The sequence below is a fragment of the Rutidosis leptorrhynchoides genome, chromosome 10 (genome assembly GCF_046630445.1).
Source record: "Rutidosis leptorrhynchoides isolate AG116_Rl617_1_P2 chromosome 10, CSIRO_AGI_Rlap_v1, whole genome shotgun sequence".
Lineage (NCBI taxonomy): Eukaryota > Viridiplantae > Streptophyta > Magnoliopsida > Asterales > Asteraceae > Rutidosis > Rutidosis leptorrhynchoides.
The window spans coordinates 26,057,648-26,077,855 of record NC_092342.1 but is presented as its reverse complement, the minus strand read 5'-3'; the positions used below and the strand labels follow the sequence as shown (position 1 = coordinate 26,077,855).

The following is a 20,208-nucleotide window of genomic DNA, read 5'->3' as shown; positions in this document are numbered from 1 at the left end:
TATTATTATTATTATTGTTGTTAATACAAATTATTATTATTATTATTATTAGTGATAAAAATTACAAATGTTATTATATGTATATGTAGTATATCATTATTATTATATTTATCATTTTAAGTGTTAGTAGAAAACTTATCATTATTAGTATTATTATTATTCTATAATTATTAATATTATTATTATTATTATTTTTTTTTTCATATCATTATTATTATCAACATTAGTATTATTATTTAGTACATTTTTATTAAAATTATTATTTTATTATCATTAAAAATACCATAATTATAATTATCTAAAATTATCTATATTATCATGTTTACTAAAATTTAAAAGATTTAATAACGTTATTAAGGTAAAGATTTGTATATATAAAAATATATTTACATAATTTAATTATATATATATATATATATATATATATATATATTTACGCATATAAAATGAAGATATGAATAAATAATGAAACTTGTAATTTATTAATATAACAAATACATCATTAATAATAAATAGAATTAATTGATTATGAGTATGTGTTTTAATAGTTATACAATTAATATAGGTTCGTGAATCCAAGGCCAACCTTAAACTTGATCATTGATGTTATATGTATTTTTACTACAAAATACAGTATGGTGAGTATATAGTCCCACTTTTAAACTCTAAATATTTCGGGATGAGAATACATGTATTTTATGTTTTACGATATGGACACAAGTAACTGAAAAATATATTCTACGTTGAGTTGTACCACTGGCATACTTCCCTGTAGCTTGGTAACTAATATTTACAGCGGTATTGTAAACGCGAATCCTGTTGATAGATCTATCGGGCCTGACAACCCCAACCGGACTGGACGACCAGTATTCAACGGTTGCACAGTACTTCGTTTCGTGATTACACTTGGTACAGTGTAGTAAGATTTCATATTAAAGGGAATATGCGACGTGATTAATTGTTAAGTATGGTTACCAAGTGCTCAACCACTTAGAATATTTTTATTAAAATGTTTATATATGAAATCTTGTGGTCCATCGTTATATCGCTGCTAGCATCAAACCTATATATCTCACCAACTTTATGTTGACATTTTAAAGCATGTTATTCTCAGGTACGAATTAAGTCTTCCGCTGTGCATTTGCTCATGATAAGGACCTTACTTGGTGTCGATCATCTCGATGGGATCAACTGCTGAAGACTTCGTCCGGGAGGATATGGTCGAGGTCTTTACATGTACCAAGATCTTAAGACACATTATTGGTGGCCTAATTTAAAGACAGACATTGCAACATATGTTGGGGAATGTTTAACTTGTTCCAAAGTCAAAGCTGAACACCAGAAGCCGTCAGGGTTACTTCAACAACCAGAAATCCCAGAATGGAAATGGGATGGTATTACCATGGATTTCATCACGAAGTTACCAAAGACTGCCTGGGGATACGACACCATTTGGGTGATTGTTGATCGTCTCACCAAGTCTGCACACTTCTTGCCTATAAAGGAAACGGATAGAATGGAGAAACTATTACGATTGTATATAAAGGAAGTTGTTTCAAGGCATGGAATACCTATTTCCATTATATCCGATCGTGATAGTAGATTTACATCAAAGTTCTGGCAATCACTACAGGAGGCCCTAGGAACTCGTTTGGATATGAGTACCGCGTATCATCCGCAAACCGACGGGCAGAGTGAAAGAACGATTCAGACTCTTGAAGACATGCTCAAGGCATGTGTGATCGATTTTGGAAACGGATGGGATAAATATCTACCATTAGCAGAATTCTCGTATAATAATAGTTATCATGCGAGCATTAAAGCTGCGCCATTCGAAGCATTGTACGGAAGGAAGTGTAGATCTCCTATTTGTTGGAATGAAGTAGGAGATCGACAATTAACTGGTCCCGAGATCATACACGAAACGACTGAGAAGATAGTACAAATCAAGGAGAGATTGAAAACAGCCCGTAGTCGCCAAAAGAGCTACGCCGATGTTCGAAGGAAACCATTAGAGTTTCAGATCGGTGACATGGTTATGTTAAAGGTGTCACCTTGGAAAGGTGTAATACGTTTTGGAAAAAGGGGTAAACTAAACCCAAGGTATGTAGGCCCGTTCAAGATCATCGAACGCATTGGACCGGTAGCTTATCGACTCGAGTTACCGCAACAACTCGCCGGAGTACATAATACCTTTCACGTCTCAAACCTTAAGAAGTGTCTTGCAAAGGAAGACCTCACCATTCCTCTTGAAGAAATCCATGTCGACGAGAAACTACAATTCATCGAAGAACCAATCGAAATCATGGATCGTGAAGTTAAACGGCTCAAGCAGAGCAACATACCGATCGTTAAGGTTCGTTGGAATGCTCGAAGGGGTCCCGAGTTTACTTGGGAATGAGAGGATCAAATGAAACAAAAATATCCACACTTGTTTTCCGATGACGCAAAATAGGTACAATTTTAAAATTTCGGGACGAAATTTATTTAACGGGTAGGTACTGTAATGACCCGCACTTTTTCGATCGTTCTATACTTATAAGATTAATATTTATATAAATTAAACCTTACCAACATGATAAGCAATCCAAATTGTTGAGATTTATGTTTTTGAAAAGAGTTTTACACAACGTTTGACCGTCTAGTTTGACCGATGATATCACGAACTATATAACATATGATAATTATACGTTTGTGTATATATATGTATATATACATATTTAACATGATCTAAGAATGTTTTAATATCTCATTTTGTATTAATAACAATAAGTTATATGTATATTTTGAAACTACTAACTTAAGTTTTCAAAACGATAACCATACGCAACGTTATTTGACTTAAATACTTATGACCTATAATGTTTATACATATATCGTATAAGTAATGAATTTAATCACTTTTAAGAACTTAAATACATAAAACCATATAAGTGTATTCACAAAAGATAGCTATATTTGAATCCTCATTCCATTTTTCACAAAATTTCTATACGTATATCTAGAGTATATGTACTCGTATCATACGCAGCTTCTAGATGTATTTACTATTGGTATATACCAATAAAAATCTGCTCCTTAGCAGCCTTAAATGATTAAGAAACATGTGGAACCAACCATTTGTCAAGTAGCATGAATTATTTAGCAAGAAAACAAAGTTAGGTATCTTTTTTTTCCTTTATAACCTAAAAACGTTTTTATGCATGCACACCATTTCTTCACCCCATTTTCTCATACTTACACTTCCATTTCTCTCTCAAAATACTCTTAACTTCATACTTGATCATTTCCAAGCATTTTCTCCATCATTTAGCTTCAAAAACAACACTTAAATCTCATAAGAAAACCTTACAAAAACACTTCAAGAAATCCTTCCAAGAACACAAACTTACTTCCAATCTTTCATCCAATTCCATCACCCTTTTGGTTCTAGGTTCTTACTCCTCTTTTACAGAAACCTTGTCCAAGGAACTTGAGGTAGTATCTATGTTCATAACCTTATTCGATTCATATATATATAGCTATCATATTTTGTGGTATACAATTTTAACAACAAGAACATAGTTTGAATGTTTTCAAACTTGTTTGCAAACTAAATAGATCCTTCTAACTTAACTTTTAAAATACTTCAATACCTGTAATATAACTTAAATATATGCTAATTTAACAAGGTATAACTTGGTTTTTCAAAGAACACCTTAAAAACTGTTTTTACGACGTCGGAGTGTAACCGGGGGCTGTTTTGGGTTGGATAATTAAAAACCATCTTAAACTTTGAATTGAAGGTTTATGTTCTGGAAAAATGATTTTTACTATGAATATGGTAACACATAAAAATTTCATGATTTAATTCAAAGTATAAGTATTTTTAGAAAAATAATCATTTAAGGTTGCCTACATAAAGGAAAAGGTTTAACTTCATAAATTTCACTAAAGTTTCACCTATGCCGTGTGATTTTGAATACAAACTAAGATATTTACAGTTCATAGTCTTAAAGAGGAACTCGATCCAAGGAGATGGCAAGTTGAATCAACGAAAACGGAGTTGTAACGAAGAAACTATGACCGAAACAAAATTGGCTATCCAAGACTAGTTTAACTTCGGGATTAATTGGAGAAAATTAAAATAAATCACATCTTTTTAAGATAACATGATATTTTATATATATGTACTCATAATTCAATTTTATATGGTTCAGGATCACCCGTAAACAACACGAGAAGATTAATCATAAGATCCCATGTTTGTACGCAACACGTCATTTGACAACACCGGTACTTTATGTACGCAACACGTCATTTGACAACACCGCTACCGTGGGTCAAGATTAATCTCGACCAATACATATACGTTGGGGGTTTTATTTATTTCGTTGGGGGTTTATTAAACATCTAAATATGAACCATTAAAATTGAATTACTAACAATGAACTGCTAACTACGGACTAAGGAATTATAAAAAGTATTAAAAGTATAACAAGAATATATATGTGACGTTGTTTAAAAAGAAAAGGTATTGATATATTATATATGGATAGGTTCGTGATATCAACCGGGAGACCAAGTCAAAATATATATATCTTCAAGACGAAAGTGAGTATATAGTCCCACTTTTAAACTCTAAATATTTCGGGACGAGAATACATGTATTTTATGTTTTACGTTATGGACACAAGTAACTGAAAAATATATTCTACGTTGAGTTGTACCACTGGCATACTTCCCTGTAGCTTGGTAACTAATATTTACAGCGGTATTGTAAACGCGAATCCTGTTGATAGATCTATCGGGCTTGACAACCCCAACCGGACTGGACGACCAGTATTCAACGGTTGCACAGTACTTCATTTCGTGACTACACTTGGTACAGTGTAGTAAGATTTCATATTAAAGGGAATATGCGACGTGATTAATTGTTAAGTATGGTTACCAAGTGCTCAACCACTTAGAATATTTTTATTAAACTGTTTATATATGAAATCTTGTGGTCTATATATATATTGCTGCCGGCACTAAACCTATATCTCACCAACTTTATGTTGACGTTTTAAACATGTTTATTCTCAGGTGATAATTAGAAGTTTCCGCTGCATTATGTTGAATTTGAGCAGGATCTTGCGTACGCATATTTGTGTCAAAAATAAGACTGCATATCCAAGAACTTGTGTTGTAAAATATGCTAGAAATCGTGTTGTTATCATCATTTGTAAAGTTTGTAAGTCGAAGATTATTGCTAAACGATAATCATCTTTATTTCGTCCAAAGCTTGTATCAAAAATAAGAATCATGGTTTGTAATGTATAATATATGCAGTTTTTCTTTTAAAAATGTCGCATATAGAGGTCAATACCTCGCAATGAAATCATACGTTATCTAACACGTTCTTACGGTTAAGGACGGGTTATGACACCAGGTGTTCACCATATTAATGATTATTTTTGTCTCTATGTATGGGACGTATGTTTATGAGAAATGGAAATATGAAATCTTGTGGTCTATTAAAATTATGAAATGATTATTTATGATAAACTAATGAACTCACCAACCTTTTGGTTGATACTTTAAAGCATGTTTATTCTCAGGTATGAAAGAAATCTTTCACTGTGCATTTGCTCATTTTAGAGATATTACTTGGAGTCCTTCATGACATATTTCAAAAGACGTTGCATTCGAGTCGTTGAGTTCATCAAGATTATTATTAAGTCAATTATAGTTGGATGTATTATGAAATGGTATGCATGCCGTCAACTTTCGATGTAATGAAAGTTTGTCTTTTAAAAACGAATGCAATGTTTGTAAAATTGTATCATATAGAGGTCAAGTACCTCGCGATGTAACCAACTATTGTGAATCGTTTGTAATCGATATGGACTTCGTCCGGATGGATTAGGACGGGTCGCTTCAGTAACTACACCCGTTCACCACCTTTCTCTAAGATCTGTCTTAGAGAAGGAAAAACTCAATGATACGAACTTCTTAGACTGGTATCGTAATTTGAGAATTGTTCTCAAAGTCGAAAAGAAGTCGTATATACTTGATGGACCCATTCCCGAGGAACCCCCTGCTAATGCCACTAAGAGTATCCGAGATGTTTAGACTAAGCACACGGATGACTCCACAAAGGTAGCATGCCTCATGTTAGCCACCATGTTTCCAGACTTGCAAAAGGACCTGAGACATCATGATGCCTTTGAGATGCTTAAGCAGCTAAAGGAAATGTTCCAACAACAAGCTAGGCAACAATGCTTTGAAACTGTCAGAGCATTACACGCATGCAAGATGGCAGAGGGGACATCTGTAAGCTCTTATGTTCTGAAAATGAAGAGCTACATAGATTAACTTGAGAGGCTTGGATCTTCCATTGGTCCTGAGTTGGCAATAGACTTGATCCTCAACTCACTACCAAAGTTATATGACCAGTTCGTCTTGAACAATTGGGAGAAATCTATCTCGGAGTTGCATTTAATGCTTAAGATTGTCGAGAAGAATATTCCATCCAAAACCTCTGAAGTCCTCATGATTCGGGAAGGAAAAATCAAGAAGCCACAAGCCAAAGGCAAAGGTAAAGGCAAACCTAAGAGTCAAGGCAACTACAAAGGCAAAAAGTTTATCCCAAAGGATTCTGTCTAGAAGAAAGAAAAACCTGCCAAAGTTTCCACTTGTTTCCATTGTGGAGAAATTGGTCATTGGAAGCAAAACTGCCCGACTTACCTTGCAGAGCTGAAAAAGACAAAGGCTAGCAATGCTAGCACCTCAGGTATCTATATGATAGAACTATTTGCTTTCTCTAGTAATTCATGGGTATTTGATACTGGTTGTGGAACTCGCATTTGTAATAATTTGCAGGGACTAAGAAAGATTAAGAAGCTGAAACCAGGAGATTTGGTATTGCATGTTGGCAACGGAGCACATGTTGCAGTCGTAGCAATAGGCATTTATGAACTATTATTACCAAATGGCTTGTATATAATATTAAATAATTGTTATTATGTACCTAGTTTAACTAGGAACATTATTTCAGCTGCATGATTGTATGAATCTGTTTACTCGTATGCTTTTCCAAATGGTAATATTTCGGTTTTCAATAAAGATGTTTTTTATTTTGAGGCACACCCTCACAATGGAATATATGAAGTTGACATACAAGATTCATCCAATAATAGTTCTATGTATAACATAAACACCAAAATATCCAAGCATGACTTGAATCAAACTTATCTATGGCATTGTCGTCTTGGTCACATAAACAAGAAACACATAACCAAACTCCAATCTGATGGAATTTTAAAATCAACTAACTCTGAGTCATTTGATGTATGTGAATCTTGTTTAAGCGGGAAGATGACAAAGGCACATTTCTCCGGTTCCGGAGAAAGAGCAAAGGATCTTTTGGGACTTATACATTCCAATGTATGCGGTCCTTTTAGAACTATGTCAAGAAATGGTTAAAGATACTTCATTACATTTACTGATGATTTCAATAGATTTCTTTATGTTTACTTATTGAAACATAAACATGAGGAATTTGAAATGTTCAAGGTATTTCAAAATGAGTTTCAAAATCAGCTAGGCAAAACGATAAAGGTTCTTCGATCGGATCGAGGAGGTGAGTACTTGTGTCAAGAGTTTGACGATCATCTAAAGAATTATGGAATTATTTCACAACGCACTCCACCCGGAACACCACAACATAATGGTGTTTCTGAGAGGAGGAATCGAACCCTACTTGATATGGTTCGATCTATGATGAATCATACTTCACTTCCTCCATCTTTCTGGACCTATGCCTTATTATCTGCTGCTCGCATATTAAATATGGTACCAACCAAAAAGGTAAATAAGACACCATATGAGTTATGGTATGGAAAGGTTCCAAATTTATCTTATTTGAAAGTTTGGGGTTGCGAAGCTCATGTTCGACAAGAAACTTCCAACAAACTTGATCCCAGATCTATCAAATGCATTTTTGTGGGATACCCAAAGGATTCTATGGGATATTATTTCTACAATCCTACCGAGAACAAAGTGATTGTTTTTAGACATGCTACTTTTCTAGAAAAAGAGTTTCTATTAAATAAAGCAAGTGAGAGTAATGTAGAACTTGAAGAAATTCAAGAACCACAAAATATCACACCTGAGGTTGGCACTAGCTATCAACAAACTGTTGAAGAACCTGAACAATTGGTTGCTCAGGAACCTAAAGTAACACAAGACATTCGTAGATCTAGTAGACCTCGTCATAGTCCCCAAAGATATGACGACATTTTCTTAGTGGATCAAAGTGAGCCCACTAACTACAAAGATGCTACATTAAATCTTGAATCTAAAAAATGGCATGAAGCCATGAATGAAGAGATGCAGTCCATGTATGACAACCAAGTATGGGACTTAGTTGATTTACCTCCTGAGAGCAAGGCCGTAGGGAGAAAATGAGTTTTCAAGAAGAAAACTGATATGGATGGAAATGTACATACATTTAAGGCAAGACTAGTGGCGAAAGGTTTCACTCAAACTCATGGTATTGACTATGACGAAACTTTCTCTCCAGTAGCCATGCTAAAATCAATTAGAATACTCATTGTCATAGCCGCATATTATGACTATGAGATATGGCAAATGGATGTCAAAACCGCATTCCTTAATGGACACTTAAGTGAAGATGTCTATATGGAACAACCAGAAGGTTTTGTAAATCCTAAGTATCCTAATAAAGTGTGTAAGCTTAAAAGAGCCATTTACGGATTAAAGCAAGCATCTAGAAGCTGGAATCTTCGTTTTGATGAGAAAATAAAAGATTTTGATTTTATCAAAAATGAAGTTGACCCATGTGTTTACAAAAGGGCTAGTGGGAGCATAGTAGTATTTTTAATCTTATATGTAGATGATATACTCCTTATTGGAAATGACATCCCAACTTTACAAAAGGTAAAGTCGTGGCTTGGAAAGTGTTTTCAAATGAAAGACCTTGGCGATGCTGCTTATATTCTAGGAATAAAAATTCATAGAGATAGATCAAAGCGGCTAATCGGTTTGAGCCAAAATGCATATATTGAAAAGATTCTAAAAAGATTCAAGATGCAAGATTCCAAACGCGAATTTTTGCCAATGTCACATGGTACAATATTGAGCAAAATCTCAAAGTCCTAGCACAAATGATGAGCTTAGACGAATGAATGGAACTCCATATGCTTCAGTAATTGGATCCATTATGTATGCCATGTTATGCACAAGACCAGACGTATCGTATGCTTTGAGCATGATGAGTAGATACCAACAAAATCTAGGTGAAAGCCACTGGATGGCTGTCAAGAACATCCTAAAGTAATTGAAAAGGACTAAAGATATGTTCTTGATTTATGATGGTGTGGAAGAAGATCTTACTGTAAAGTGCTACACATATGCTAGCTTCCAAACTGATAGAGATGATTCACGATCACAATCTGAATATGTCTTTATCTTGAATGGAGGAGCTATAACTTGGAAAAGTTCTAAGCATAAAGTTGTTGCATAATCTACTACAGAAGCTGAATACATTGCTGCATCGGAGGCAGCACAAGAGGCTGCGTGGATGAAAAAGTTCATTGCTGATTTACGGGTGATGCCAAGCATAGAAGACCCCATAGAAATATTTTGCGACAACAATGGTGCTATTACTCAAGCAAAAGAACCTAGATCACATCACAACACCAAACATATCCTTAGGAGATTCCACTACATATGTCACATAGTGGAAAATGGAGATGTTTGCATTCGCAAAGTTCATACAGATCAAAACCTTGCCGATCCTTTTACAAAGGCTTTGGTACAATCAAAACACGAGGGTCATGCTCGGTGCATAGGGCTTCGTAATGTTAATGATTGGAATGATTTGTAATTTATGTATTTGAATATTTGGAACATATAAGCGACATTTATCTTAAATGATATGATGTATTCGGATATAACCATCCTCATTAATAATTGTTGTATTCTTTATTAGTATGTTTAAATCCTTGAATAACCCCGTTATTCAAAAACTCCATAGTCGATCACAACTATGGGAATAGTTGTCAGTTAAGACTGATGTGAATAAGTTGGTTGACTTTCATGAAGATGAAAGTAGAGTAAGGGAGTTGCAACCAAATTCACCTATGTTTATTAGAGAATAAACATTGGACATGACCCGCTTTCAAGATCATTTCATGGATAGATGTCATAAGTGATTCTTGAAAATGGTAATATCTTTATATCCTTAGACCGTAGATACATATTGGGTCTTAAGTGTGAGGATTGTTATACTTTGACATAGTCAAACGTTGTTCTTTAGCCAGACAATCATAAAAGCAATTGTTAAGTATAATATGAGACACATGAGAGACGTGTGTAGTCTAGACGAGATTTGTTCCTCTCATCTGGATGAGAGATTGACATCTATGGGCCCCTCGATGATTTAAATTGATTAAGATGCGTGGCCACGCTCAAACTATATTGATGTATTCAATGTCGTTTGTTTTATCACTTTCAATTTTGATCGAGTAACATAATGTATGAGCTAAATATGAGATTGATTACTATCCATGCCTCATGCTCAACTTGATCTCATAAATATATATATATATATATATATATATATATATATATATATATATATATATATATATATATATATATATATATATATATATATATATATATATATATATATATATATAAGTTTTAAACTTAAGAATCAATGGATGCTCGGAATGACACATTTTCATGTGTTGTTAGGGGCAGTGGCATGTTGCTATACATTTACCACTGTCTGTGTTGACATATATTGAATCTTATGCAAGTGGGAGATTGTTGGTTTATATGCTCAAGACACAATATATGTATACACTACTAATAACATATGAACCTATAGGGTCACACACAAATAGCAAATAAATATCAATTAAGTATTTAAATGGGATTTAGATATCATCAACCATAAAATGTTTAATAACATTATTAGTTAGGAGAAATAATAATGTAGCATGAGAATATAAGTATGTACACATGAACTATTAATGTTACAAGTAACATTATCTTCTGTTATATTTATTAGAAAAATACAATATGGTATGGTCATAAGTCATGAGTGGTATGGTCATTAATCATGAGTGGTATGGTCATAAGTCATGAGTGATATGATCATAATTCTTATGCCATCATTATGTCTAGCAATTATTGTTGCTTTTGTATGTGTGATGTGTGTATGAACACTTCTTAAATAAGTGACTTATATACACTTTAAAAAAACATACGTACACACATATGAATGAAATGGATTCAAGTGTCATTTCATTTTAACTCATGCAAATAACTTTCAAGTAACTCTTTTAGTAAGTAAAAGTATTAGTGTTCTTCATCTTGTTATTTCACTTATTATTGGTTGATAAGGACTAGCATCCATTTGGTATTGGAACTTTGCTCAAGTGTGGATTACCGATAGAGGAAGGCTACGTTGGCTTCTTAGTATTCTTAGTATCCATAACTTCTCAAGTTCAAAGTCTTCAAAGGTTGTAGTCTTTAAACCCCCTCTTTATTATTTAGTTTTCTTAACAACATGCAATTGGATCCTTGGTGGGGAGTTTTTGAAAGATTTAAAAGTTGTTGTACATGCTTCCGCTGCTAAATAGTTTTTTTTTTATGAAATCTTTATACAAACCCCTTCAATTTCGACGTTTAACTTCACCTTAGTGTAATCGGGTTTGTAGGGAGAATGAAGGGGCGTACCCACCTTAGTGTAATCGGGTCACCTGCCCGAACGTAAAAAGAAGCAGAATCCGTCACCAAATACCTGAAATAAAAAGTATGGAAAAATGAGGTAGATACCGGGATACCCCCTTCAAGTCTTGAGTTTTACACCAATACCCCTTCAAATTTTACCAGCAATCAATAACTTTAAGTTACCAAACATAAATATAAATACAAGTTACCAAACATAATTTACAAGAATAGAAAAGAAAGAGCCCACATATATCCGTGAAGGAATCGCCACCTCCCTCACCATTTTCATTTGTTGCTCCTTTTCATTTGGTCATGCCTATGGCTGCCAAGCGCCAGAATCGTCTCAACAATTTAAAGACCATAGATGAAAATAAAAATGAATCTACTTATACATTAAATTTTTTTACCACGCATAAAAAATAATACTACAATTTATCTATTTTTTTGCTTATATTGTATTTAACTATTAAAAAAAGGTATTTTAACTTTAATTGACAATTTTTTATTTGATTGAATTAAATATATTGAGAAAACATTTACATATTCAAAATTTTAGACCCTTCTAAATGTTTGAGTCCTAGGCGGTTGTCTATCTTGCCTATGCTCAAAGACACCTCTGCCAAGCGCCATCCACTTCACTTGCACGAAGACTCATCACGGATGCACTCACTTGACATAGTGAGTGGTCTAACTAATTAGAATGAAGTTTTTGGAAAACATGATCTTAAATTCATGAAAATCACGGAAAATTATGTTGCTCCAAGAAACCAAAAGATAATTGATTACATTTTGAGATTGAGATTCTTAGACAATTTCAATTAAAAGTTGCACAGTGTTGATGATTGTTTCAGTTATAAATAATTACCGGATATCCAAGAAATTTCAAGGTATTGTTCATGAAACCTGTTATGACAATTTACCTAGCGCACCCACACCAGCGGAAGCGAGGATATAATTGTTTGAGACAAACTTGCGAGAAATAAAAGAAAGCAAAATAAAGTAACTGATAACACGACGATTTAACGTGGTTCGGCAAAACCCTGCCTACGTCCACCCCAAGAGTTCCCTTTATTCTTATAATATAAAAGAACCCGATACAAGAAAAAGTACATTATGAGTTAAACCCAAACCCAAGCCCCTTAGATTTTAGTTTAAAATCTAAGTTTCCCGTACACTCTTTTACAATCCTTACAAGAATAAACTCTCGGCCTCACAAATAAACACACTCCGTTGATAAACCTATCAACTATGTTTTTCTTTCTCTTTGTGATACTTGATCCTCACTTGGATTTGATCCCTCTGGATGATCTTCACTTCTTTGCATCTATCATCTATTTATACTTGAAATTTCACCTACCATAAGCTTAGTCATCCATGTGAAAACAAATAAATAAGTCATAGTCACCTTATTTTTCCAATGCAAAAATCAAACTTTTCCTTCTCTTTGAAATTTCCATGTAAATGTAACTAGCAAATTTGACTTTGCTAACAACATGAAAAATTCAATTTGACAACATAAATGTTTGTCAACAATTTGGACTCTGTCCAACAATCTCCACCTTGACGAACATTTATCTTCTTTGTCACCGAAAATACTATCACCTAGTACTTTCACCATTGGCCTCTTTATCACCGCTGCACACACCTTGAATCACCTTGATCCTGAACCCTGATTCAAATAAACTGGCCAATAATCATGTGCAACTAACCCTGTCAACTTACCTAGTTGACACCGAAGAGGAGTCTCGAATCACCTCTTCCACCACAGTAGGATTTTCCTTCTCACCATCGTCTACCTTGGTCAAACATGTCCCAACATGTTCCCGGCCTGTTTCCCGCGTGCACGCTTTCAAAACCTTCGAGACACGAGTACATTTTGTACTCGCCACCAGACGATGTAAACGCTCATACTTCTCTCCCTTCATCAGGACCTTCACGCCACGTGTGATTTTCATAACTCCACCTACGGCCGAATATTCGTATCCTTGAGAATTCAACTGCTTGAGGATATTAGATTCTTACACATCTTTGGTGCGTACACCACACCACCAAGCGTGTAAGCAGCTCTGTGAAATAATTTTATTTTCACCATGTCAACACTCTCAACATCACATGTTGAACCATCACCTAAAGTCAGCACCCCCGCTTTCTTTAATATTAGCTTATCAAAATAAGCTTTCTTGGAACACACATGCATCGTACAACCAGAATCTAAAATCCATTCATCTTGAGCAGAAGTAGAACCTTTGGAGATTGTGAGAACATCTCCTAAATTAACCGACTCATTAACTGCTACTGCAACTGATGAACCCCCAGTTTTATCTTCACCATTCTTTCAGAGTGGACAATCCTTCTTGTAATGACCCCACTCTTGACATTTGAAGCACTGGACACCCTTCACACCATCTCTTGATCTGAACCTACTTTTATTACCAGATCTCTTTTCGGCAAACCTTCCCCTTCCATGACCAACCATAGCAAACCCATGCTCAAAATGGTCACTGGATCTTCGTCTCTAATCTTGTGATAAGATTACCGGTACTACATCCTCCATCTTTACAGTAGCCTTTCCGTAAAGAATAGTAGTGACCAAAATATCATACGAACTGGAAAAAGAGGCAAGAAGAATAAGGGTCTTATCTTCTTCCTCAACATAAACCTCAACTTTTCAAGTTGATCCACCAGACCATTAAACACGTTCATGTGTTTAATAATATTCCAATCATCATCCATCATCTTTTCAGGCATGCCGTCCTTTGTACCCTTTAACGGCTCTGTCAAGCCCCATTGAACCAGGACATCCTTCACCCTTGCTTGCCACAAGGAGAGGTTCCCGGTTCCATCAAATGGCTCCACCTTAAACTGCCGTCTGCTATTTCCGCCATCTCCAAACAAAAACTATCTGAAACACCTGGATGCTCTGATACCACTTTGTTATGACAATTTGCCTAGCGCACCCACACCAGCGGAAACGATGATATAATTGTTTGAGACAAACTTGCGAGAAATAAAAGAAAGGAAAATAAAGTAACTGATAACACGACGATTTAACTTGGTTCGGCAAAACCCTGCCTACGTCCACCCCAAGAGTTCCCTTTATTCTTATAATATAAAAGAACTCGATACAAGAAAAAGTACACTATGAGTTAAACCCAAGCCCAAGCCCCTTAGATTTTAGTTTAAAATCTAAGTTTCCCGTACACTCTTTTACAATCCTTACAAGAATAAACTCTCGACCTCACAAATAAACACACTCAGTTGATAAACCTATCAACTATGTTTTTCTTTCTCTTTGTGATACTTGATCCTCACTTGGATTTGATCCATCTGGATGATCTTCACTTCTTTGCATCTATCATCTATTTATACTTGAAATTTCACCTACCATAAACTTAGTCATCTATATGAAAATAAATAAATAAGTCATAGCCACCTTATTTTTCCAATGCAAAAATCAAACTTTTCCTTCTCTTTGAAATTTTCATGTAAATGTAACTAGCAAATTTGACTTTGCTAACAACATGAAAAATTCAATTTGACAACATAAATGTTTGTCACCACCGAGGCATCAGCTTGAGTGGTATCAGCTCCTTTGGGGGCGGGCCCGTGTTCACCTCTCATTGAAGTGGCGCAGGTTCGAATCTGGAGGGGGGGGGGGAGTTTTCCCAGCAGGCGATCCAGGACACGTGTAGTCGCATTCTGTCTATGCAGGTGGGCTGCACGTGTTCAAAGCAGTCCGGGTGCGGGTGAAATTCCCGACGATGATTGTGAGGTTCGATCCCGGGTTTCTACCTAACGTGTGAGTGTGTCTAACCAGCTAACCAGCCGTTCAAAAAAAAAAAAAAAAAAAAAACATAAATGTTTGTCAACAATTTGGACTCTGTCCAACAAAACCTTTAATCTTGACTTATCAAAGTAGTTTTTACTTTTTAGGTACTAGAATTTTCGTGCCCTTTTAGCACCCAAGGCATGGTTGTTCATCTAATTGATACATATGTAGTCTTGAATTTGTTCTGTTTATAGACCTCAACAATCTAAACCAATTTCTTAAAAATCAGCCAACCGAGTCAATATTGGTAACTTAATATAGTTTTGGTTCAATATAAAATTCTAGTCACACAACCATTGTATTTATTTAGTCGTTACCTAAACCAATGTTCAACATACAAAACTTTAACGCCTACCCATATGATGTGCAAGACTTGCACAGTTACACATTGATTGTATCACCGTGACACACCAGCGAGGGCTTAACTCTCGTCTAAAGTCATCAGCAGCAACAGTATTATAATCATTATAAACAGCAACAGTATCATAACCATTATCAGCAGCAACATTATAGTAATCATTATTAGCAGCATCAATATCATAATCATTATGCTTAACATTTATATAATAATGTTCTTCTTGAATTCTTCCTCTTTTTGGAGAAAAAGAAAGACAGGTGTCTAGTATAGAAACATGTCAACCATTTCTTCCATTGTTGGCCTAAGCATTGGATCATGTACAATACACGACAAACCAATTTGGATCAATTTTTTTTAAAAGGGCAAACTGACGCACCCGAAATAATTTTCATGAATAATGTCCTAAACATGACTTGAACCCATGACCAGGTCAGAGTTCCCAAGCCTACAGCAAGTGAACATGTTTGTTACTGTACTTCTAGCATTCTTACAAATAGGACAATACTTCCAAGAATCAAAAATGAAAAAGAATAATCAATATACCTGTCGTTTACCTTCTTTGAAATGTGAATACTCTCCTAACATCCATTTTCCTTTTTTCGACAAAAAGAAAAACATATGACTCCTCGAGAAACATATTAACCACTTCCTCCATTGTTGGCCTATCCAGTGGATCATATCGAATACACAACAAACCAATCTTGATGAATATTTCAATTGAACTTGCATCAACATCAATTCTGGGATCAATTATGTTTAAAATTGTTCCCTGTGACCAATTTTGTATAACCTACAACAAGTCAACATATCTGTTACAATTTATATCTTTCACATGTACATTATGTATTTCTAGCATTCGTACATATAGGATAATACTTCCAAAAATCAACAATAGAAGAATGGAATAATCAGTTAGAAGCTGATACATAAAAGTAAGTTATAGGCTGCAAAGGTCAGGTTACACCGCAGGTTGTATTAATATCAGTCCATGTCAATTACAGTATGTTTTTTGGAACATATTAGGTTTGTTTGTAAATGATAAGAATCCATCTATTTGTAAATAGTTAGATTATATACAAGCATAACAAAAACATAATTCTGATATTCTACCATATCATTGCATCTGGTAGTCGTACTTACTTATTCAACAAACTGGTACATCTCCGATACTTTACGTCCAGTTATAGTTTCCAAAACCGTTATGCCAAAACTATAGACGTCTGCCTTGGCCGATAGACATGACCTCAAAACTAATTCCGGCGCAATGTTACCCCTGTTACATTTGCAGGTATTAATTAGTGACGATCAAAATCAAAAATGTAAATTATAACAACCTGGAGAAAACAGGTCATAGAATAGCAGCATCCAAGACCAAAATGAAATCAAAATCTTAAAAGAAATCAGTAATCCAAGACAAAAATATTCGGACGACTCTATGACCAAACAACAAAATTGTAAATTTCAGAACGATTCTCTGAATTTAACTTCTTGTTTTGAATGTTTAAACTATGGATGACCACCAGCCATGTCAAGTCGAACCAACAACTATTTGGTAAGGGTCTCAATTCATCATGAGTCACAACTGAAAACTTACGGTAACATTGCTAATGATACATTATTTTTTGTTATATTTTTGTGATTTCTAAGGGAAATGGTCATATAGTGCGCAACATGATTGATAAAGTGCACATAAAATATGTTGGAAAAACTGTTTCCCCAGTAGAGAGATTCTATATACTTTAATATATGTTCATGAGCTAAAAAATATGTACTTACCGGTTTCCACAAACCCTATCAACACGAGTGCGGTCAGTTTCTTCGATTTGCGAGGCCAACCCAAAATTTGAAAGGTTTGGATAAAACCTTTCATCTAATACAATGTTTTCAGGTTTTACATCACCGTGTATGATCGGATCAGGAGCCTGCTTGTGAAGGTAAACAAGTTCTCTAGCAATCCCTAATAAGATTTTGTACCTTTTGTTCCAGTTCAAAAGAGTACACCGTGGATCTACGAACATAGATCACAAAACATACGTCTATCAAATTAAGGAAAAAAGTAACTACAATATAAAAAGCTGCCACCATAATATTTGATTTATATTATATATATGAGACACAGTTCAAAACGAAGAGTTCATACCACCCATTATGCAATCCAGGGTTGCCTGTGGTGCACAATTATAAACGAGATACACTCTTTTTTCTTTTTCAATGCAATATCCAATCAACTCAATTAAATTCTTATGTTTCAGCTTTACAAGTACTGATACTTGGTTGATAACAAGTTCTTTATCCTTCATAAAATCCCAATAAGGTGAAAGAACTGTAACATCATGTCCATTTTGTAGCCTTCCCTGAAAGGAAACCTAATTGGAGCAATTTAGCAAACCACGAGAAAAACTAGTGTAAAAGAAAGTATTAAATTAAATACCTTGTACAAGCAACCATATCCCTCATCACAAATCTTATTAGATTCAGAGAATTTTTCAGTTGCAACTTCGATAGCTTCAAAATGGAACCTACGTAGTAGTTGGTTTTCATCTTGAACAGTACTGAGGTATAGTTCCAAGGGTTTTAAACTTTCAACTCCAACTATAAGTTCAACAGATAACATGTAATTAAATGCTCAATCTTAGAAACATCTAACACCTAATCGTAGGTGGAGTTGGGCTGAAATTAGGGATTGATTGTGAATATATCAAAATTTGAAGGATTAAAAGTGTAGATATGCACATTAATATAAGGACAAACACTTGAAAAGAACATTGTACCTGAGTTTTTCCTATTGGATGGAAAGACAAATGTAGACATCCTTTTCCCAAATGTTGTCATGCCTTGGGCCTGAATTTTATCGTCTTCTTTCACCTGTAACGCTAAGATACGCTCAAGGGCCACCACAACCTGAGACATTGTAGGACGTTGTTTCGGGTGGCTATGCAAACACCCAACCGCTAGCTGTGCAAACAGCAAACTCTTTCAAACATGTAGGAGATATTTTCACTTATATTGAGATCAACTATTTGCTTTAACCTACCTTCTTTGATACAGTCTTGTACCCAACATGCTAAACCCCATTGATCCTCATCAAGACTTCTATCTACTGCTCGTTTCTCACACAAGACTTCAAATAGTACCACCCCAAAGGCATACACATCAGACTTTCGGGTTAGCCTACCAGTCTGGTAATAATCAGGATCTAGATATCCGAATGTACCTTTCACTAGAGTGTTGACACCACTATCTGACTGATTTATTGGACCTATTTTGGACAGCCCAAAGTCCGAAATCTTAGCAGCCCAAGTGTCGTCCAACAATATATTTGAGCTTTTAACATCCCGGTGTATCACTCCATGCTTTATGCCTGTGCCAGTGTGAAGGTAATCTAACCCTCGAGCAGCCCCTATACATATTTTTAGCCTTCGAATCCAAGTGAGAGGAGCTCGTAATTTGTGGAGATGATCTTCAAGGGTTCCACGAGGCATAAATTCGTAAACAAGTGCCATCTCTTGCATATCATTGCAATAACCAATCAAAGAGACTAAGTGACAGTGCCTTAACTGTGAAAGCATCTTAACTTCTGTCCAAAATTCGAGTGCTCCTTGATTGGAAGTTGTATCCAGCCGCTTTACGGCAACATCCAAACGAGTTACCCCATTAGTAATTGTTCCTCGATAAACCTTGCCAAAACCCCCACGTCCGATGACCAATGATTCATCAAAGTTATCAGTAACTAACTGAATCTCGGCAATTGTAAACTGACGACACGGATGTAGTGACTCTAGGGATAGGGAAGATTCAACGTCCTCACCAGACATGGTTATTTACATGATCTTGTAATACAATAATTGTTGATGATAATATGGGATTTGGTGAAAAATGATCGAGTCTTATAGCTTATCTGTATTCAAACTTATAAATTGGTTATAAACTTGTCAAAATAACTAGTGGCTAACATTGTTTCCAAGAAATTACTAAGATATGACGATGTAAACTTCACCAGTTGTCTTGTTGTATTATCAACACACACAAAAAAGAGAAAGTGACTAAAAAGGAGAAAAGAAGGTTCCTTTTTTTCCTTTTCTTTAAGGCATTCGCTTTCAATCTTCAAGAGTAACATCCACATAAATAGCCATTTGTTTTATGGTAAAAAAAATGGAAGCTGGAGCTTGTAAATAAAAAAGATATATACCTTTTGTTTAACCTCATATGACTTGCCAGACCTTCATAACTTTGGGTTATTATTTTGAAAAAATTATGCATTTAGTGAACGTGTTGTGTACCATATTAC

The 20,208-nt window shown here is 34.9% G+C and overlaps 1 protein-coding gene across 1 annotated transcript; it reads right to left on the bottom strand.

Moving 5' to 3' along the window:
- Positions 1-15,640: 15,640 nt before the first annotated feature.
- On the bottom strand, positions 15,641-19,735 carry LOC139870137 (probable receptor-like protein kinase At2g39360). The gene is made up of 7 exons (XM_071857984.1): positions 18,977-19,735; positions 18,692-18,875; positions 18,352-18,512; positions 18,061-18,274; positions 17,697-17,928; positions 17,061-17,193; positions 15,641-16,710 (listed from the first exon to the last, which is right to left on the bottom strand). Exons 1-6 carry the CDS (start codon positions 19,733-19,735, stop codon positions 17,061-17,063), a joined length of 1,683 nt encoding a protein of 560 aa, XP_071714085.1. The 3' UTR covers positions 15,641-16,710.
- Between the last annotated feature and the right edge of the window lie 473 nt (positions 19,736-20,208).

Excerpts from the sequence above, each read along its gene's own strand:
- LOC139870137 (XM_071857984.1), bottom strand. The coding sequence starts at position 19,735 with ATGTCTGGTGAGGACGTTGAATCTTCCCTATCCCTAGAGTCACTACAT. Across the intron at positions 17,929-18,060 it reads CCTGGATTGCATAATGGGTG|ATCCACGGTGTACTCTTTTG; the intron begins GTATGAACTCTT and ends CTATGTTCGTAG. Across the intron at positions 17,194-17,696 it reads GATAGGGTTTGTGGAAACCG|GGGTAACATTGCGCCGGAAT; the intron begins GTAAGTACATAT and ends CAAATGTAACAG.